Raw genomic sequence first — 19,717 nt, 5'->3', positions numbered from 1 at the left:
TGCTGATAACCACTGGTTATTTAAGCAGAAAACACTCATGTAATTTCTTTTAACAGCTTCTTCAAAACAACTTCAATTTTTTTTGCACATACATTAAGTAGCAAACTCAAGATGCAAAGCCAGAGACAGCACAAAACATAAGCTCTAAGTGTATCAAATGAAACAGCCTGTCTTGCTGTTGAGTTTTCATACATAAACATCAAGAACTCTATATTTAAAAAAAAAAAAAAATCAATGAAAAATGCTGTGACACCATCACCTCTCGTGCCACACTGTGCATCAAGCAAAAGCAGAATTGAGGTTAAGTATCCTATGGAATGGACGGCAATTGGTTAGAGGCTTGAGAGGGCCATATGCAACTAGCGTTTCACACGAGTATTTTTAATACGCCCATTTTTAATGTATTAAAAATTCAGTGGCCAAGTTTGAATCGGTATTAAATAATGGAAATTAACATCCTTACAATGCCTAGAAATTCTTTGAAATTAGTGTGGTTTCAGGAATCTTTTTGATAGGGAAACAAAATGCTAACTACCAAAGTGGGTAACTTACACAATCTCCCACTTGGTTTACTGCTCCATAAGCTACATGAGGTGAAAGAGCAGTCTAATCAAAACCATTAATCAGCAGTACCTGCAGAAAAGATGTCCAAAGGCACTTTCAGGGAAGAAAAAAGAAAGAAAAGAAAAAAAAAAAAAAAGATGACACAACGGTCTGAGCTGACTGGTTGTCAAGGGATGATTTTCTTCCAGTTCAGAGAGGAAACAAGAAACAGTACAAATTAGCACAAGTGCTGCAAAATGAAAAGGTGTTCTCAAAAACACAGAGCACAGACTTAACTGTGAATCCGCTACCTGGGGATGTCAAGGCAGTGAGATGTGCAACTGCAGAACGAGCAGAAAGCAAAACAGCCAGATTGAGTAAAACAGAGGTATTTAGTTATTTTGTTTTTGATTACTGACCATGCTTGTTGCTCCTGGAAACATGTATGTACTATTAGGCACACACAAGTATTTGCGTACAGGAACTGTGACTGGAACACCAAAAAAATGCAATGATTCTGCTTTTCAAAAATGTTCATGACACTAAGCCACATATTTTCTATGAATTTCATCAAAAACTACAGTGCTTTGAAAAATAGATTTTAAGATTTGGCTAATGCATGTTAGTGATAGAAACACACTTACGCACGTGCACACACACACACAAATGTGAGTTAGGCTTTGTAATTAATAAGCTATCCATATCTTTAAAAGAAGATAAGTCCTTAACATACCTATAAAGGAACAGATCAACTAAATGTGAGCTAAAACAATCAAAAAAATACTGCTGATACTTTCATGGAACGAACTTCTCCCTGCTTTTCTAAAACATCTGACATGGAATTATAGGTTTAAATTAAAAATATAAATAACTGTCTTCTCATTAGTCACTGACACATTCAAACAGAGGCTTTTCACTATGTAGCCACCATAATTAAATCCTTAAAACCAACAGTTTTCAGATCACAGGATTTTACATCTACTCACCCTAAAACAAGTTTATAAGAGAAGTAACTGGGAAGAGCCTTAAGACACCAGTATTTTTCCCCACATCCTGCTGAAATTATTTTTATATTGTTTCAGAGCTCATCGTTGACAGTACATTCAAGCACAGGCTCTATAATAGTATTTTCTTTTTTCCTGTTAGTAACCCCAAGTAGGAGAATTTCACAATCCAGAATTTCAAATGGGATTACTGAGACCTAAACAATGGACTAGTGGAAGGTTATTTACTGAAATAGGGAGCATGGTAATAAAATACAAAAGTTATCAGTGGGCTTGTGATGCTTACAATAAAATCCCTCTCCCCAGTGTAAAATGACATTTAAGTATATCATTTAAATGATGTTTGATATCAAAAAGTTGAGAGATAAACCAACAGAAGTACTTACATCCTCCTAAATTCACTTGTAAAAAGTTTGCAAAACTGTATACACACAGAATGCTGTGGTACATAAAAAGGAAGACACAATATTTACAACTCAGATACTCTACAGTTTAACAATGTTCACGCATTGTCATAGGTAAGTAACTCTGCAGAAAAGCCAGACTAAATTTGAGTACAACCCATTCCCAAAAGGTTCCATTTTGATGGCTAGAGACTGCAGTCATGTTTAGCATTTTTCAGAAGACAGACTGACAAAGAGTGTTTACATAGAAGGGGAGACACACGTGAGTTTCTTTCCCATTTTAACTCAGGTTTCCTACCCGAAGAGATGTTCCATTAACAAAAAACAGACATACAGAGGTATGTATGTACCATGCTATACAGAATCAAGCTACACCCAGCACTCCTAACTATTCTCTGCATGCCCTTGAATCAAACAAACTCTTCCCTATTTTTGCCTGCCCCAGACAGGGGGAAGAAGGTCGGGATGACAGCAAGAAAGATACTTCACAGAATAAAGAGTTCATATAAATAGACAAGAAGTTATTCTGAAGGCATGTGATGCTACAAAGGATAGAATTTAATTCTTAGCAGTAAGCATTTGGAAGACAACAGTGAATCACAGCTAAGTTACAAAAAAAAAAAAAAAAAAAATCAGCAACTGTAGTAGTAAAACTTAATTTAAAAAAAAGAGACATAACAAAAGAAGACTGTAAATCTATAAAACTAAGGGAAGCAAACTGCAAATCTCTATAAAATTTAAGGAAATGTCTAATTTAATTTATTTTAAGCATGAACAGCAATCTAGTTTGTAATGCTTCTTTAAGAAAAAAGCAAAAACCAGTTTTACTTTCCTCTGAAATTACCTAAATCTGCCTAAATATAACCTAAATAATCGCCCTTATTATACTCTTGATTTTCAGTAGTTCTACCATTCATTTAGCACTGCTTTTTGGCTTTATCACTTTTCTGAGTAGAACTTGGGGTTGAAGACATTCAGTATCATCAAACTTCTAAAACCAAATTCATAAATGCCACTGAAATCTGTGACATCTCTGGTCACAATACATTATGTTTGTCTGAGTAGCAACTTGATGCTACATAATGCAAGGGTAAGTATCTATGTTTAAACAGCTAGCATCTTTATAAATAACTATTCCACCTTTATGCATAATGAGTGTGAATTATTCAACTTCATTTAAAGAAATACATTTAAGAATAAAACTATGGATGTTACAGTGTTCTTTTTTTAAGCTGTGTTGTGCACTTAAGAGAATATTGTAGATTAAAACCATGCTGTGACACTAGGGCGTATGTATCATTTTACTGCAACATGTGTCAAAGATTACCTGTTTCTGTTCTTTCATTTATTTTTCAGAACTGAAGGCTTTATAACCTTGTATGCTGCTTTTAGTAACTGACAAGTTAAAGAACATTTGCAGTAAACATGCTCATATTTGAGTATAGCATAGGTGGGATATAGAAACAATGAATCCAAGGGCACTAAGGGTATCTAGTGCTTTTTTTGAACATAAATACTGCTAACAGATCATCTGACAAATAAATGTTCAGATTGGTGACAGGAGAAATAAGAATACTATTTTAAAAATGGAAAAACAGATTTGGAATGTGAAAAAAAAACAATATAGACTGATGTATTTTGAAAGACCAAGACCAAGAATGTAGTTTTTCATGAAGCCCTCTTCATTTAAAACATTTAAAAACCAGGACTGAATTTGGCAAGACTGTCACTCAAAATGACAGACATATAAAGATAATCCACATTTTACATATTTGTTTCTTTTGCCTTCATTAAACTATGAAAAAACCCCACCGTGCAGCTCAACTAAACTAACTTGACTCGGTTTTAACTGCCGATTTTGACATTCATATTCTTTCCCCAGCCCTTATCACCTGTTAAGTGGTTAGATTCTGTCTCAAAACATATGAAATTTATTTCCCTATTAACAAAGATAAACTTCAGAAGCATAAACTTAAAATAAGTAGAAAATATTTTATTCAACTATACAAAAAAGACCAAGGAAAAAAAATGTATGACATGCTTTTATACTGAGGTTATGATAAAGACCAAAACTAATTCAGAAATGCTTCAAGAATTAAATGATTTTTTTTTCCCCTTAAACAGCACTAAAGATTATGAGGCAACTGCATTTCATGCAGGACAGCTAACAACAATAAAGGTACAAAATCCAGAAATTTTACTAACTAAAGGGGAATCAAAACTCAAAAGAATTTAACACATTCAACTCAAAGGATAATTTCTTATCTTGGATTTTTGAACATAGCAAGACAGCATAATATACAACTAGGGAAACAAATATTTAACAATTGAAATTATACAAAAGTGCTGGTAGGGAGAACAATTCAGAAAACTACAGACCTTTATTCTGGCCTCAAGAATATATAGAAACTTAGGGAAATAAAAAACTTGTAAAAGACAACAGTTACAGATAAAGGTGTAAGATAAAATGGAACGAAGTGCAATGTGCAAAACTATTAGAAACTACATCATGCCAACCTAACCCCTACCTCATCCAAGAATGGTAAAGGTATTTCTAGACAAAGGAAATAAGTTTAGTCAAACAGATCTCTTGAATGTTATCTCAACAAACAAAATGTTTGAAATCTACACTTTTTTTACTCAAAATTTACTTCAAAGTAAAAAGCAGGGCAGCTGCTCTGAGGAAAAAGCTCAGAGCAGAGATAAACCCCATGGGCTTCCTGTGAGACACAGAAAACAGCAGGAAGCAGACAACATCCCGCATGGTAGTCTGAGGAAACACCTACACGAGGTCCACAGCGAAACTACAGTTTCAGTTAAACAGATGAAACCCTACTGTAATCTCTATGAGTGACAGTAAAATACTTGATACACTGCAACGAGGGTATGCTATTACATAAAATGGGTAAGCTAGAGAAGGAACAGGACTTCACAAAGACCCAGAAAGAACACGTCAAGTCAGTTATTGGTGGACCAAATCTATTGTTGGGACCAATATTATTATTAGTTTAATTGAAGACCACAGTAAAAGAAGTTATGAGTGTGACAATGAAAATCCATCTATGAAACAAAAGTTACAAGATGCTGTCTGTAGGGAGGGAAGATTCAAACACTATGGAACAAAACTGGGTATCTTGAAGACCCGAATACTAGAAGAAAATCAAATTAATAGCAGATAAAAAACTGCATATATGAGGACTAATGAAAAAATGTGTTACAGCTTAGAAGGTCTCCAGCTGGAAACTGCAAAAGGATCCAAGCATACGAGTTGGTACTTTGGATCCCTCATCAAGAGGACAAAGACAAAGTGCGGATGTGGTTCTGTCACACATCAGCCCTGATACAGTCAGTACGGACAAGGAAGTACTAAAGCCACCCTCCAACAATCAAGACAGACATAAACTGGAATAACTCACAGCTAGCTCCCAGTTAAAAAAGAGACACTTAAAAAAAGCTGCTTGTATGACTAAGGGAATAGAAAGCAAATTTGCTGAGAGGAGATTTAAAACCTCAACTTGTTTTGTCTGGCAAAATTAACACAGAGGGGACATATGACTGGCATCCACAACTACCTCAAGGGAAGAATCAGGAGGGAAAATAATTATTTAAAATAAAGGACAATGCTGGCATAAGAACAAATGAGCATTAAATGGCCATGAACAAATACACATTGCAAGTTCAGTTTCTAATGATCAAAGCAGCAAGATTCTTGAGAAGTTTTACTTGAGAAGGTGGCATTCAGGGAGTCTTCCTGCAGAAATAATGGGGAAAAGCAAACTTTTTAAGATGCAAAGTGGTCAGTTTATAACAGGAACAGAATAGCAAGCTTGTTTATGAAAAGAACTGAGTCAATGTACCAGCAGGACCACTGCTACCATGTGCTCCTGTGATTCTGTGACAGGCTGATCCGCATGGAAAATCCAACCCTTTCTTAAACACATGCAGTTCAACTGGTGCTTAACTATTGCTGATAAGAATTATATAAAGATTAGCGACCTGTAATTTTCAAATCTCACCCCTGACATCAACCAGACTAAGACTATGTGCTAGCAGATTACAAAATGCACGCTAGGTTAGTATGAAAAACTTTCTAGAACTTCCTTTCTGAAGTTCCAGGCACTCAGTGATCACCCTTAAGAACTTGCCTGTATTTTTAAACAAAACTGAAGTCTGCAGTGTGTTTCTGAAAGGGTGAACAGGTGGCTCACACCTTCTTAAAAAAAAAAAACAACCTACAAAAAAATTGCAGTTTTCACTTGACTTGAAGTTAGAGGAGGAGAACCTTACATTTATCCTAAAGTGACCCTATTATGGTCAGGTCAAGGAGGTAATCTGCAAATTCCAAGGCAAGCACCATAACCGGCATTTGGGAAGAGAGTGTACATGCTACTTGAAAGGCTCCAAACTTGCCAGGTTTCAGTTTCACATCCATAAAGAAGTAATTGACAGCAAAACCAACATAAAGGAACTTGTCCCTAAATGCACAGAGAATCCAAAAGTGGCGAACATTCCAATAGACGAAACTCAAACAGATTTGTGACGATTGATAAAACAATTCTCATAGTTCTAAAACTATTCTTGGAATCTGCTCGTTCTTATTTTTTTAGGGAAAGCAGTTAAGCTACATTTCTATTAAGGCAAACAACTTTAAAATGGACTAGAAAAATGCTGTACTCAAACAGGTTCAGCTTCACTCTGCTTTCAAAGCTGGGAAGCTGAGAGAGTACAACTTGGATAAAGGAAGCATTTGGGCTGGACCACCAGGCCCAAAGGGTATCAGTGGTGCCGCATTTGGTTGTTGGCTGGTAACCAGTGGAATCCTCCACATCCCCTGACATCCCTCAACATTTTTATCAACTTGGTTGATGAGATAGAAAGCAACCTCTGCAGATCTGCAGGCATCACTGAATTAGGGGGAGTAGCTGAAACACCAGACAGCAGAAGATCAGTCCAGACAAACCTTGAGAAACTTGAGTCTTGGGCCAACAGAAACCTCATGCTGTTCAACAAAGAGAATGCAAAAGTTTGCACCTGGGCTGAATAACCCTGAGCATCAGTACAGGCTGAAAGCCATCTGGCTCAGTCACAGCCCCATGGGATAGGACCTGGGGGTTGCAGTGGATGCCAAGCTCTGTTTGGGCCAACGGCACATCCTCACTGTAAACCAGGCAAACGACATACAGGACTATGTCCATTAGGATGAATGCGGCAGCAGATCAAGGGAAGTTCCTAGCCTCCTCTACCTGGCACAGTGAATCCTCGATCCAGTTTTGGGTTACCAGGTTCAGAAGAGGTTAGAAGAACCAGGAGAGGGTCCAGCAAACCGCTGCTCAGATGGACATGGCCTAGAGTACATGCACTGTGAGAACAAACTGAAGGAGCCAGGTTTGTTGTGTTTGACAAAGAGGAGGTCCAGGGAAGATCCAACTGCAGCCTACAACGACTTGAAGGAATCAAAGATTAGAGAGCTAAACTTCTTGTAGTAGTTGCAGATGGTACAAATCATAGCTTGGGAGTTTTCAATTGGCCAACAGGAAAAAAGGGAATGAAGCACTGAAACATGTTACTCAGAGGCTCCATCTTTGGAGGATTTTAACTCATCCAAAGTCACTGCTGACCTGATCGAGTGTTGCTAACGATCATGCTTTGAAAAATAATCAAGGAAACAGGATCAAGAAATCCTTTTACAGTTTCTATGATTCCATTTAGCTACCTCCCACTCCATCACCATGGTTCTAACCTTGCCTTCTTAACAGATCAGTGGTTTTCTGGTCTTCCTGTATTTGTTTGCCATTACTACCTACTGCAATTACACTAAGCAATAGCTGCTACTAAGAACAACAAAATTCTTGAGATTTACCTGGGTTTTGATCATGAAATAAAAATTAACTGCTTACATATATTTTTAAAAATTCAGAAATAGTATATATTTATAAAAGCTCTTGATTAGCAGTCCCTCTGGACATCAACCAGAGAATCATCTCCATTCTGACTAAGAGATAGAGACAACAGCAACAGAAAAGGTTTTTTAGAAATGTAATTATATGTAAATTTTAAGAGTTTGCTTCAGATAATTTTGTTTTAAAGAACATACCTAAAAAATTCCTGAATCCTGTCCCAGCACTCACGATAAGCTCCTTTCAAACATTTCACATGCAGAAGAGAATTTTGGTGCTCCCACAAAAGAAAAAGAAATGGCCATGTAATTTTGGGGCGAGGCTTGAAAAACCACAATGAAACCTGGAAAAAACAATTAGAAAACAACTGGTGCAATACATCAGCTAATGAGCCCAAGAGCAAGGGTATAAAAGATGATTGCATACTTGTTTTTCTAACACGATACAGGACACCTCTTCAGTGACAAGGGACAACTTTTCTATAACCACATCAAGTTAGTTACAAAAAACAATTCAGATTTCTTTTTTACCCCAAATGAAATGCAAAGCACTATGAAGGGGAAAGAAGAATCATTATAAAGTGGTGGGATCTGCACCTTCAATAAAGAGGTGGTGACTCTGCATCTTCAATAAATCTAACATTTGTTTTGTTAGGAATTAGAAAATACTTAAATCCTAGAACAGTAAGCAAAATAGTTTAAGTTCACTGACTTGAAAAAACATTCTTTTATGCTACACAGCCCTAAAACAAATACTTAAAAGGAACTAAGAATATGCCACTCTATCTTGGTTATCATTTTCTTTCGGATAGAAGTGCTAGAATAAACATTCTTACTAGTTTACATTGCTGTGTTTTTATGAGGTTAATAACTGAACTGTCAATCAAGGCCTGTATAAATACAGTAGTTAAATACCTTCTGCTTTAGAAGCACTTTTATTTACAAGAAAGCTAGCCAAGATTTCCAAAGGACTGCATGGTCTGGTTTGCTTTGATCTCTTTTAAGTACAAGTCTCTTTATACCTCTTGTTTTGCTATTTATTATACCCTTTGTATAATCAGGTACGGAAAGAGCACCTGTGTAGAACAAATACTTCAGGAAAAGTGTGACTTAGAGGAATAATTATGCAACACACAGTTCACTAAAATAACTTGTGAAGTCCTCTTCCAAGAGTACTTTTGTTGCTATACTAGCAAGAAAAGTAAGTGTACAAGGGGCTCAGAATAAAAACAGGGGAATATCACTTAAACCCAACATCACAGATACAACCTGATAGCTGTATCAACACATTAATCAACACTCAACTTCTATATACATGCACAAACATGTTAGTATATATGCATGTATATAAAAGTATATATAAAACAAGTATTTTTAACTTTTTTAGAAAGTTGAACTGTGTATATGCATGAGTGTGCATATGCGCATACACATGCATGTATACACACACATATAAAGAGATATGTATGTATCTCTAGAGAGCCACCAAGAACTCTGTTTAACCACTACCTATATAACTAGTATCTTTAATCTCTTGCCACAAAAAAAAAAAAAAGAAATAAAAATCTTGCCCCAAACAACCCACATACTTTCTGTCTGGAAGCATTCTGTGAAAAGTAACTGCTTTTTTACTTAGTATGGTGAAGCTAATGAATAAGGGATGTGTACATTATGCATGGAATTGCATGCCAGAAAAAAATTACATCAAAAAAACCCAGAAAAATTACATCAATTCATTTTAATGAAAACTTTTATAACTACAACAGCAACTAAATTATCTGCTCATATGGTTAGGTTTACAGTAATTTTTGTTTTATTGAACGTATTTCACTCACTCAATAGAAACAAACATTAACATTATGCCCCTAATTTATTTAAAACAAATGAATGGACTGAAGTCACCTCAGGCCAGCACATACACTGTTCGGATGTTTCACTTTTGAGTCAACTTTCATTCAGATCAGTTTACCACATTCATCTTCCTATTTTCTGGCTTTGACTTAAGACAGCAGGTTATGAAGATCCTCCCTGTCCAGGAGAGCACAGATACACGTTTGCACACAAGGGCTTCAAATATGTGTTTAGGCCCCAGAGATTTAACTGGGATTTCTGTGAGTTAATGTTTTTCTGACTCTGTACATACAAGATAGAATCTTGAAGTAAAAATGGTGCTGTAGATTTTTTAGCAGAAATCATATAGACATAAAGCATCCTCAACCTCAAGAACAGTCCACATTTTCTGCTACAGAGGATTTTAGATAGTTTTACATTACACATGTAAAACAAACAGAATAACTAAAGTAGTTAACACAGAGGGAAACTTGTTTTCAATTTGTCTGTTTGTCAAGGAGCTTGTTTTCAATTTGTCTGTTTCTGCACAAAGCTTTCATAAATTTTACCTTCAATTTACAAGTTAATAGAACCTTATCATCATTATTCCTATTATAAAGGCACTTAGAAGCAGGAAGCCTGTTCAAAATTATGTTTAAACAAGCATACTGTTATTGAACTATTAATCAGTAAAAGCCGTAACAGTTATCTGAGTCAGCCTGAACTTTTGCATGTTTTCTTGAGACAGTTCTGAGATTAAGTCTTCTAAATCTGTCAAAGTCAAAAAAAAAAAAAAAAAGAGCCAGAGCGCTAAAAACAAAAAGTTGAGCAAAATACATGTGGCCCATTTTTGGCAGACAGAAGGGGGAGGAATTTCTTTTTAACAAAAACAACCCCCTCACAAGACAATGCACTGCACTAAAAGCTTAATAACTACTTTGCAAGCATTCACTGGAACTAAGGTGGCACGGATGGAACAGCTTGCAAAACGTGGCACAGAAGAAGCTGGAGAAAAAGGACCAGAGGCATTCAAACGGCTCAGTCACCGCATGAAACCTCACTGTTACTGACCCAGTATTTCAGCTGAAAAGCTGCAACATACCAAGGTTGCCAGAGAAAATCCACTAGGGAATCACCAATAAGAACCAGAATGAAGCGATCCCAATCTTTCCCTCCACAGCATGCGGTCCAAGAGGTACAAAGCTCAGAGGACAGTTTTGTGAATCAAGCCATACTTGCATTTCCCTGCTGGAGCAACACATGAGGCTCAGCACTCTGCTGCCTCACCATGCCCTTCTTGAGGACCCATTGCTGCAGTCAGCATCCTCTCATGTGCAGCTATACCTCAGGTGGCACACAGGACTTCTGCCAGTGGTGTGCCTCCAAATCAGCACGGAGTGTTCATAGGCTACAGTCAATCCGAGTATCACCTCTAGTGAAACCCTCCTAAGGGCTATCCAATTTTATGACACTGATGTGCCATTACAGCTTGACCATATTAGTGCCACCAAAGTTTCTTTCAGCTTATCCCAAAACAGTACTGGCCACTCCTCTGCAGGCAATGCAGACCCATCTCGTAAGTCCTACCAGAGTCCAGTATGATGCACTGCAAATGTCTAAAACAGTTGCTGTTAAGACTGACAAAAACATCATTGATGTAAGACAGATTTTTCAGCTGTTAAGAAATATTGGAAGTGTGAACCTGCCAGATGTGGAACATTCAACAGGAATTGTGCGCTTACAAAGTATTTTATGTACTTAAACCTACACCTCTAGAGTGGCTTAGTGAAAAGGAAGATATTTCAGATTCATTTAAGGTTAATTTATGAGAAGAGAGGTTTGCATTAGAACATTCAATTTGTTTTCCTCTAACCCATCGTAGTGTAAAACACAATTTTTTAACAAAAAACTTAGTATTTATACAAAACCTTAATGTTAAGAAAAACTACATACCAATTTAGGAGAAACAAAATCCAACTTAGTGTTACTAAAAGTTGGATATGAACTTTTTCATTTGGTTTTACTCAGTGACTTTGAAGTGTGCAAGCGACCACTTACTGAGAAGTGCTGAACAATCAACCTGCAATAAAACAAAGCAAGCAAAGGGTCGCTGTGCAAGTTGACTGTCTCACAGCCACTAGTGCACCATCAAAACCTGTTCATATCTACATAGTTTTCATCTTAATATAAGTTTCTCCTTTTCAAGTGCTTGACATTGTTGATAGTCATCAACATTTACTGACAGCTACCAATGAAAATAAAAACTTCAAGTAGTACCATCTAGCTCACAATTAAAGTTTCTTTCTTTCCAAATATGTTTAACCAACACTAAGAACATGGCAGCGTTCATATTCAATTTTCTAGCAGCATGAATATTTACTCCACAGAAAATGTGTGTTAAGTTGACAGCTAAGTATTTTCTGCATATGCATTTTCCCTTCACTAGTGTAAATAGGAGCTTCCGCCCTCCCTAAATGCAAATATACATACACACCAGTTACTTCATGTAAAAATCACCAGGTTGCACTGTACCATTTCAGTCTTGCTTAAGAAACTGCTTGTTAATCAACGAGTTGAAGCTTTTCCTTCCTGGAACCTCCTCCACCAAGTGAGAAGCCAAGGGAATTCTCCCCACTCCCTATTCTTTCATTTAACCCCAGCCTGTACCTGAGGCCAATGGTTGTTCTTTCTGAGGACTTTGCAACATTTACATTCCAACTAAAAAACCTCCATTTTCAGATAAGTCAGGGCAATCCTTTTTTATTATTCTAAAGACTAAAGCCTGTTCTAAGTCAAACAGCAAACTGCCTCAAAGGCAATTTCTGATCATGCTCATCTTTTTTTTTTTAAAAAAAAAAGCCAGAAATGCCAGGTATTTGATGAGAAGAGTCTTGCCCAGTAACAAGCAATAGCAGCTTTAATTAGCATTGGACTACAGACCAGAAAGGTCTCTGATATATATGCACATGTGTGTGTACAGCACTGGACTAGACCACTGGTCCAGCCTCCAGTATTATATATACACATATACATAGTCCATATATAGACAAGATATATAGACATATATATAGATATTTGTGTGTGTGTGTAAGAATGTAGGTGAAAGTGTCACTATTGCCACTGTAACTCATTTGGGCAGAAGAGAATTTCTCTATGATGAGAAATGTAATTACATTTCAAAATTAATTTCAGTTAACTTTATATGTAAGTTATTTTGACTTTCATATACAGATCTGCATTAACTATCACAATATATATTCCATTTTATTTTTAGAATCTCTTTACCTCAAGACATCCTAATTTTTTTCACGTGATGAATACTGGAGCCTACAATCAACTAGAACAAACATTTACTTTAGATGATTTGCAATCTGTAGCAACACTAACAGGAAAAAAATATCCATGAAAAAAACAGAATTATTAAGCATACGCCAGACCCCAGCTTCTTCAAAAGTGCATGGAATCAGCAAATCTACATTGTAAACGGACTGCACAAGAGGATGGGAAACGGCTATGTAATGAAAACATGAGAGACCATTTAATCAAAACATGAGAGACTAAACTCGTTGCCCTACAGAACTCACTGCATTCAAAGCCCTGCTTCGATTAATTTACTTTAAACCAAGTGTAGTACTCGGGTCTGCAGCATGCCCCTGAGTGGTGCTCCCAGAGCAGCCCGAGGGAGGCTGTGCCTGGTGGCCAGGGCCATGGCAGCCCCCTCCAGAGCCACTGCTCGGGCTGAGGGCAGCCCCCAGCGCAGCCCCACACCCGCAGCACAGGAGTGGGCACGGAACGGCAGCGGGGCTGGGGCACAGGCCACAGCCGCCAGCACGGTAGCTAGGCAAACTGGGATACAGACCCCGCATCCACCCGGTGTGAAGTGACTGGCTAAACTAACATAAATACCACCTGTGCTGTGAAGGGCTTGCAGAAGGGGCAATTATTTGCTCTAAAACACGTGGTGACGTATCTTTGCAGAGCACGCTTTCTGTCACCAGATTTAAATGGAGTAACTGCAAAGACTCTTTTCCAACCCTTCCTGATTATATTTATGCGGCTAGAATTTCATTACAAGTCTTTTAGATCTGAAATCATCGTAACATTTAAGATTATAGTCCCAAATCAAGTATATAAAAACTAAACTAACCCTCCCCTACAGGTAAGAGTTAACAGGACCATTTTAAAAACCCATTATCTGGATTTCAAAGTATCAAAGTTTAGCCAAACACACACACACATATATATACAAAAGCACACACAGCAGCATTGGAAGTTTTGATACAGAAAGAGAGAACCCAGAGAAAATGTTTTTGTTTCTAACTTTCTTTTCACTAGAAAGAGAAAGCTCAACCTGTATAGTTGCATGGACCACTGTAAACAATCTGCACACAACTTCTATCTATTCTACTTGCAAGAGCTGCACAGAGTTGTTATTTTTCAAGTATTAATTATCCAAGTCATTATTTCCTTGCCCATGCTATAAATTAAAGACACATCCATATTTAACGAAAACAGAACATGACTGCATCTTCTGAAAAGCATGATGTACAAGTAGTCCCTTCAAGTTTCCAGTGAACCCTTAAGAGCAAAGTTTGGCATGAGCCCAGAGTTCTGCTCAAAAATCCTCCTCCTTCACAGCCCCAGTTCCCCACTCCCCAGTTGTACCAATCCGGCTTTGATGTAAACACTCTGCAGATGACCCACTGCAGAGCCCCAATGACAACTGAACAAACACAACTGAGCAGCGGGAACCATGGTACATAGCTGGTAGTTTCTTCAACCCTCAAACTGCAGACCAAGTTTTCAGAGAATGGACCTTCTCTAGCATAATATAGTATTGCCTCAGACAGAGTTTTGGCTGACCTTTCAAATGCCCTTTCAACGATCACAAAGCCCAGTTCAACATGCTTTCTTGCCTCTGCTCTCCAGCAGGGATGCCCACTGCAGATGTAATTTAAAATGTCTGTCAGCAGAGTTAGGCATCCCCTCACTGTCTTTGTGACTGAGTGAGGAGGCCCTTTCACACAGTTGTTCTACTGGAAACACCCAAAATGACACAGGAATGTTTGGAGGTAAAAAAACAACAACAACAAAAAAAAGAACCTAACAGAAATCAAACCAAAACCCAAACCCATCATTCTTTTACATATGCCTGGGGAAAAAAAAAACCAAAACCAAAACAAAAAAACCCAAACAAATTAAATGTGGTTACTGATCAGACATAGGTTATAGTTCATTCGGTCGTTCAGTCCAATGCTTCACAACTGATCCAAGACCACCAAATAATAGACCCCTACTGTGTTGTCACTATGCAAACATCCTAGCTGCATAGAAATTATAAGGTACAAAATTAACATAAATAGGGAATGTAACATAACATCAGCAGATTAAAAGCAGTAAGAGGCATGATAGACCTATAACTTTTGTATAAAAGATGATATATGTGATTTTTTAGTGCCAATATGAGAAAAAAAAAGGGAAAAGTTACACTAAGTAAGTTAAAGAAACATGGCAGTGGAGTTAAGTTGCCAGTACTGTTTCAACAAAGCTTTCTTCTGCAAGTCTACACAAACTCTCCACCACCCCAATTGTACCAATTTCACAGGAGCTCTTCTTGAGAAAACAACCAGAAAATCCATCGTTTTTTTAGACAGATGCTGAGATCTGAGAACAACAAAGTAATGCTCCCTGGCACAGAAAAGAGATTTAAACCCCTAATCTAAAATCAGGCAAACTGGAAACCTATGCAAGGTCCTAACGGTGGCATCAGAAAGTTGGTCTCTTTCTCTGCCCACAAATAGAGTGCCCCTTAATGCAAACAGGCCACCCTGCAGGCGACAGAACAAGCAGCTCAAAAACAGATGACTTTCACACAAGTTCATATAGACGCAAGTTGCTAGAATGCTAGTGCTTTTGCAGTAAACCGACAGATTTAAAATCAGTGGGGGAAGAGAACAAATTATTCTTAATATACGAATTCTGTTCTGGCAAAACACTACACAAAACAAGTTTAGCGCTCCCAAAGAGAAGTGCCCAAGCACAGCTGCTCTCCACCGGTGTGGCTGCAGGGAGCTGTGCAGCAACGGTGACACCTCGTGGTGCCACACCATTGCAACACAGCCCTCTTCCCAAACACCTACCTTAAACTCACCGGCTGGGTTCGGAAGAAGTAGCTTTACAAAAAAAATAGCCAACAACCTCTGCATCATTCTTCTAAACCTGCATCTTCTGTAGAGACACTTTCAAGTCACAAACTTGAAAAATCTCTGCTTCTGTTTTTGTATCTCCTGTCCCTCCCTGACCAGTCTTTAGTAGTTTTTCCCATTCCCCGTTTCATGGTATTGACTACTACATGGGGGCAACAATAAGACTGATGTATACATACAATGTTTAACGCAAAACTGTTAAATAAATAAAGGAAGAAAAAGAAGCCAGTCCTGCCTTAACCTCTTTTAGTCAAAATGACTACAAAGAAAAAAAGTCAACGGTGCCAGTTACATAAAAATTAACATAGCTTTTAATGAATTCAATTTAACCATATAAAAGTTTACTTTCCTTCATTCTGGTATCTCCCATCCCCAACAGACGCTCAGATGCACTACTTTCTATACCTCCACAAACAGAAATCTCAGATTACACATATCTCATCACACTGTGCGTATCTGAGAAGTCAGTTTGCCTTCCCACTGTAGACGTTCATGTCAAAGTTTTTCCCTAGGATGGATACAAGCTTAATAAAAGCTGAGGTATATCTCTCTTCCAGTAAGCAAACAATATCAACATTTAAAAACCCAACTATAAATGCTGCTACAAAACCTAAGTAAGAAGTCAAGAAATAAGAAACCTTTTTATTGCCCTGCTTGGCTGAAACCCAGTGGTATGGGAGTGAAATCCATGTTTGGATGAGAAGTGATTTGGGTTTATGACAAAGCAGGGATAATTTCATGCAGTAGGGGAAATGACATTTCAAATCTGTTTTGGGGGAAGAGTAATGTTCTAAAGGTAATTTCTCTCCAACTTCCCACCTGTATTTCTTCCTCACATTCATACATGCATAATAACTAATTTTTTCAAGTGACACCTGAAATTAATTGTTTCTAACAGCTAAAATGGCACCTACTGTCTGTAAGATGAAAGACTAGTATCATCCAAGGACATTTAGCTTCTCGTAACGTGCATGAAAGTTTTATTAGCTACATAGATCAACAGTAAGGAACCACTGTATAATAAGTAAAAGAGAGTGGAATTTTTGAAGGTAAATTGTAACAATTGCCTCCTTTCAGAAACTGCATACCTTGTCCATGATCTGAAAATCCATTAGGAATTTCTGAAATGGTTACCATAATATCCATAGTGTGACCACTCTACGGCCCTGCAGGCTCACCCAGGAGTATTTTTTAATGAGTTTATTCTGCGTTCAAGATTATTTCCACATCCCAACTAGAGCAGCAACCTCAGCTACAGAGCACAGGGCATAGACATCCTTCATTCGCTGCAGAAGGAAGGGGCTGAAGGCCAACAAAAACATTGGGGTGCTTATGTGCTAACTGGAGGGCCTAGAGAAACAGGAATGCTCAGGACTGGAGAGTTTTAAGAGTCCGAGAATAGGTTTTACATTAATAAGTCCAAACAGTAGAAGATTTGGAGCAAGACTAGAGTTCAAGGGCAGAACCCCTTGGAAGAGAAGCAGCTTCACAAGCTGCAATTTTTGGACCTTTGAGGAAAGAGACACATAAGAAGGAGAGGGTGTTCTAGAGCAGGAAGGCTAGAGGGAAAAATCTCCAATTAGTAGGGGTGAGTTTACCTCCAGGCATGCTCTAGAGGTAAGGGAACACACGTGACCATTGCTCCTCTTCTCCTTCACTGCCTGCTCTCTGCTGTCAAGAGCAACAGGGCTAGTTTGTGACCATGAGAGAGACTGGGCATTTGGAAGAGCCACTGGTACCAAAACCTCTCAGCAACACTCCCCTTCTGTGAAATCGCACATGAGTAAAATTTACTCTCAGTGCTTAACAGCAGATATTTTTGGCCACTTATTTCTTGGCAGCACAATTTAAGCAAGGTTACGTGGTCTTCTAACATTATGATTCAATATATCCATAAAACAAGCAACATTTTCAAATTGTTGTTGGCTAAGGTCATGTTTTGCAAACTTACAGTTTATACCAAGTGATGCTTACCTATTCTTTTTTGAATTTTCATCTTTCCCTCTTTTAACCCCAAAAATTCTTGTAATCAGAGCACTAAAAAGAAGCGTAGATGAATTTCTTACCTAAAGGAAAAAGAAAAGAACATGAACTATGTTTTAAAAACTCCTTTAAATGTACTAATGTTTCTTTAAATACAGCCACTAATGTACAGTCAAAAAGAAAAACAGCTGAGTGAAGGACAGAGCATGCCTACTGTTCAGAGGTCAGCACGTGGAAGCAAATAATTCAGAGCATTTTTCCTCTTAAAACAGTACTAATAGAAAGCTCAGAGTTTTTGGAGATGTCCATCTTTAATATAAGGGGATACATCCAGATTTCTAGTAGTTCAAAGCATTCACCCTTATGCATGGCAGATGATGAAATGTTCTACCTTAATGTACCATATGGAATATCATTTTTTACTGAAAAGCAAACAGTGAGAATGACTGTAAATGCACTCCTTACTAGCTAGCTGCACTGACTCAAAATTTAACAGCTAGATATATTGTTATCATGAGGTAAGCTTTGACCTACTTTCTGTCAGCACTTCACATTACAGAAAAAAACAAACCAAAAAATGTGACCAAAACTATGACTTTTTTGCAAGTCTACGTTATTCTTTGCTGTACACTGAAATACTTACTACACTACATAACATTCCAGAAACTGCACTGTCATTTATAAACATGACCAAAGCTTCACTGAACAGCACTACTCTATATCCTGTTAAATTAGAGAAGCAAAATTAAGAATTAACTTACTGCCCAGACAGGTGACATAAAACCTAGAACTGCTGCTTGTATTCCATCAGCAACATAAGGCATGATGTTTTCACCTAAACGTGTATCCCTAAACAGTGCCCGAAGGATATTCAAAGCATGAACCTATGGGGGTAGAAGAAAAATAGATATTCATTGGAAAATATCTTGAATTTAAAGTATGTTAATTACGGCAGTGAACATGCAAAACAAAAACAATCCATACGCACATTTATAGGACTTCATTTCTATACTAAATACAAGAACACTGCTATTAAAAAATACATTAAAACGGTGCTGCAGTGAACATTGTTAAAAATAATTAGTTTCAAAATATATTCTTCCAACAACTACAGTCCAAGCATTGCAAGTAAAGGCCAACATTCTTTCTTCCTTAGCTTATCATGGCTGTAAAAATAACTTTCGAAGTTTAGAATCATCTTTTCCAACATTCTTGACGTGCTGTAGATACTGTGAGAAAAAATAAACTACAACTCACAGGAGGACAATATTAAGCTAAAACTGACAGCCAGGCTTGCTTCACCATATGGAGCATTTTCTGATATCTCTCTACCCTCTGTAAAGGAAGGTGGTAATCTATGTAGCTTCATAGACTTTGACAAAGCTACATAAATTCATATCGACAGAAGATCTGGCAGATCCATTAGAACATCATTCTATGTATTGTCAACAAATTACGGCTTGCACTTAAAACCAGAAATACTAAGTATTTGATAACATTTTGAAGATAAAGATCTAAATGATAATATGATCTTTAAAATAAACATTAAAAAAAAACATAATAAGATTAAGATAAAGATTTTAAGTATTTTTTATGCATTCCGAATGTATATATTTACATTTTAGAAGTTACTAAGGTTGCATAAAATCACTTTTCATCAAATATTTTACTGCATACAGTATGATTTATGAAACTCATTTATTTACTCTAAATGTAAACAAATGCTTGCTTGTTAATTTCCTTGTAAAAAGGAAATTACTCATCTATGTTTAGAAACGTACCAATCAGTAAACCGATCACATAAATTCAAAATGAATGTGACTGCATTTGATGTACTAGAAAAAAACCCAT

At 37.3% G+C, this 19,717-nt stretch overlaps 1 protein-coding gene across 3 annotated transcripts in view; it reads right to left on the bottom strand.

Moving 5' to 3' along the window:
* THADA (THADA armadillo repeat containing) overlaps positions 1-19,717 on the bottom strand; it is a 162,807-nt gene that overhangs the window by 107,057 nt on the left and 36,033 nt on the right. For all 3 annotated transcript variants that reach the window (XM_080408573.1, XM_080408574.1, XM_080408575.1), the window contains exons 25-26: positions 18,628-18,750; positions 17,858-17,949 (exon numbers count right to left, since the gene is read on the bottom strand). In XM_080408573.1, coding sequence (XP_080264699.1) covers positions 17,858-17,949; positions 18,628-18,750 — 215 coding nt within the window. The remainder of the gene's footprint in view (positions 1-17,857; positions 17,950-18,627; positions 18,751-19,717) is intronic.

Source organism: Falco punctatus (genome assembly GCF_963210335.1).
Source record: "Falco punctatus genome assembly, chromosome: 12".
Taxonomy (NCBI): Eukaryota; Metazoa; Chordata; class Aves; order Falconiformes; family Falconidae; genus Falco; species Falco punctatus.
This window is presented reverse-complemented; position numbering and strand designations above follow the sequence as displayed.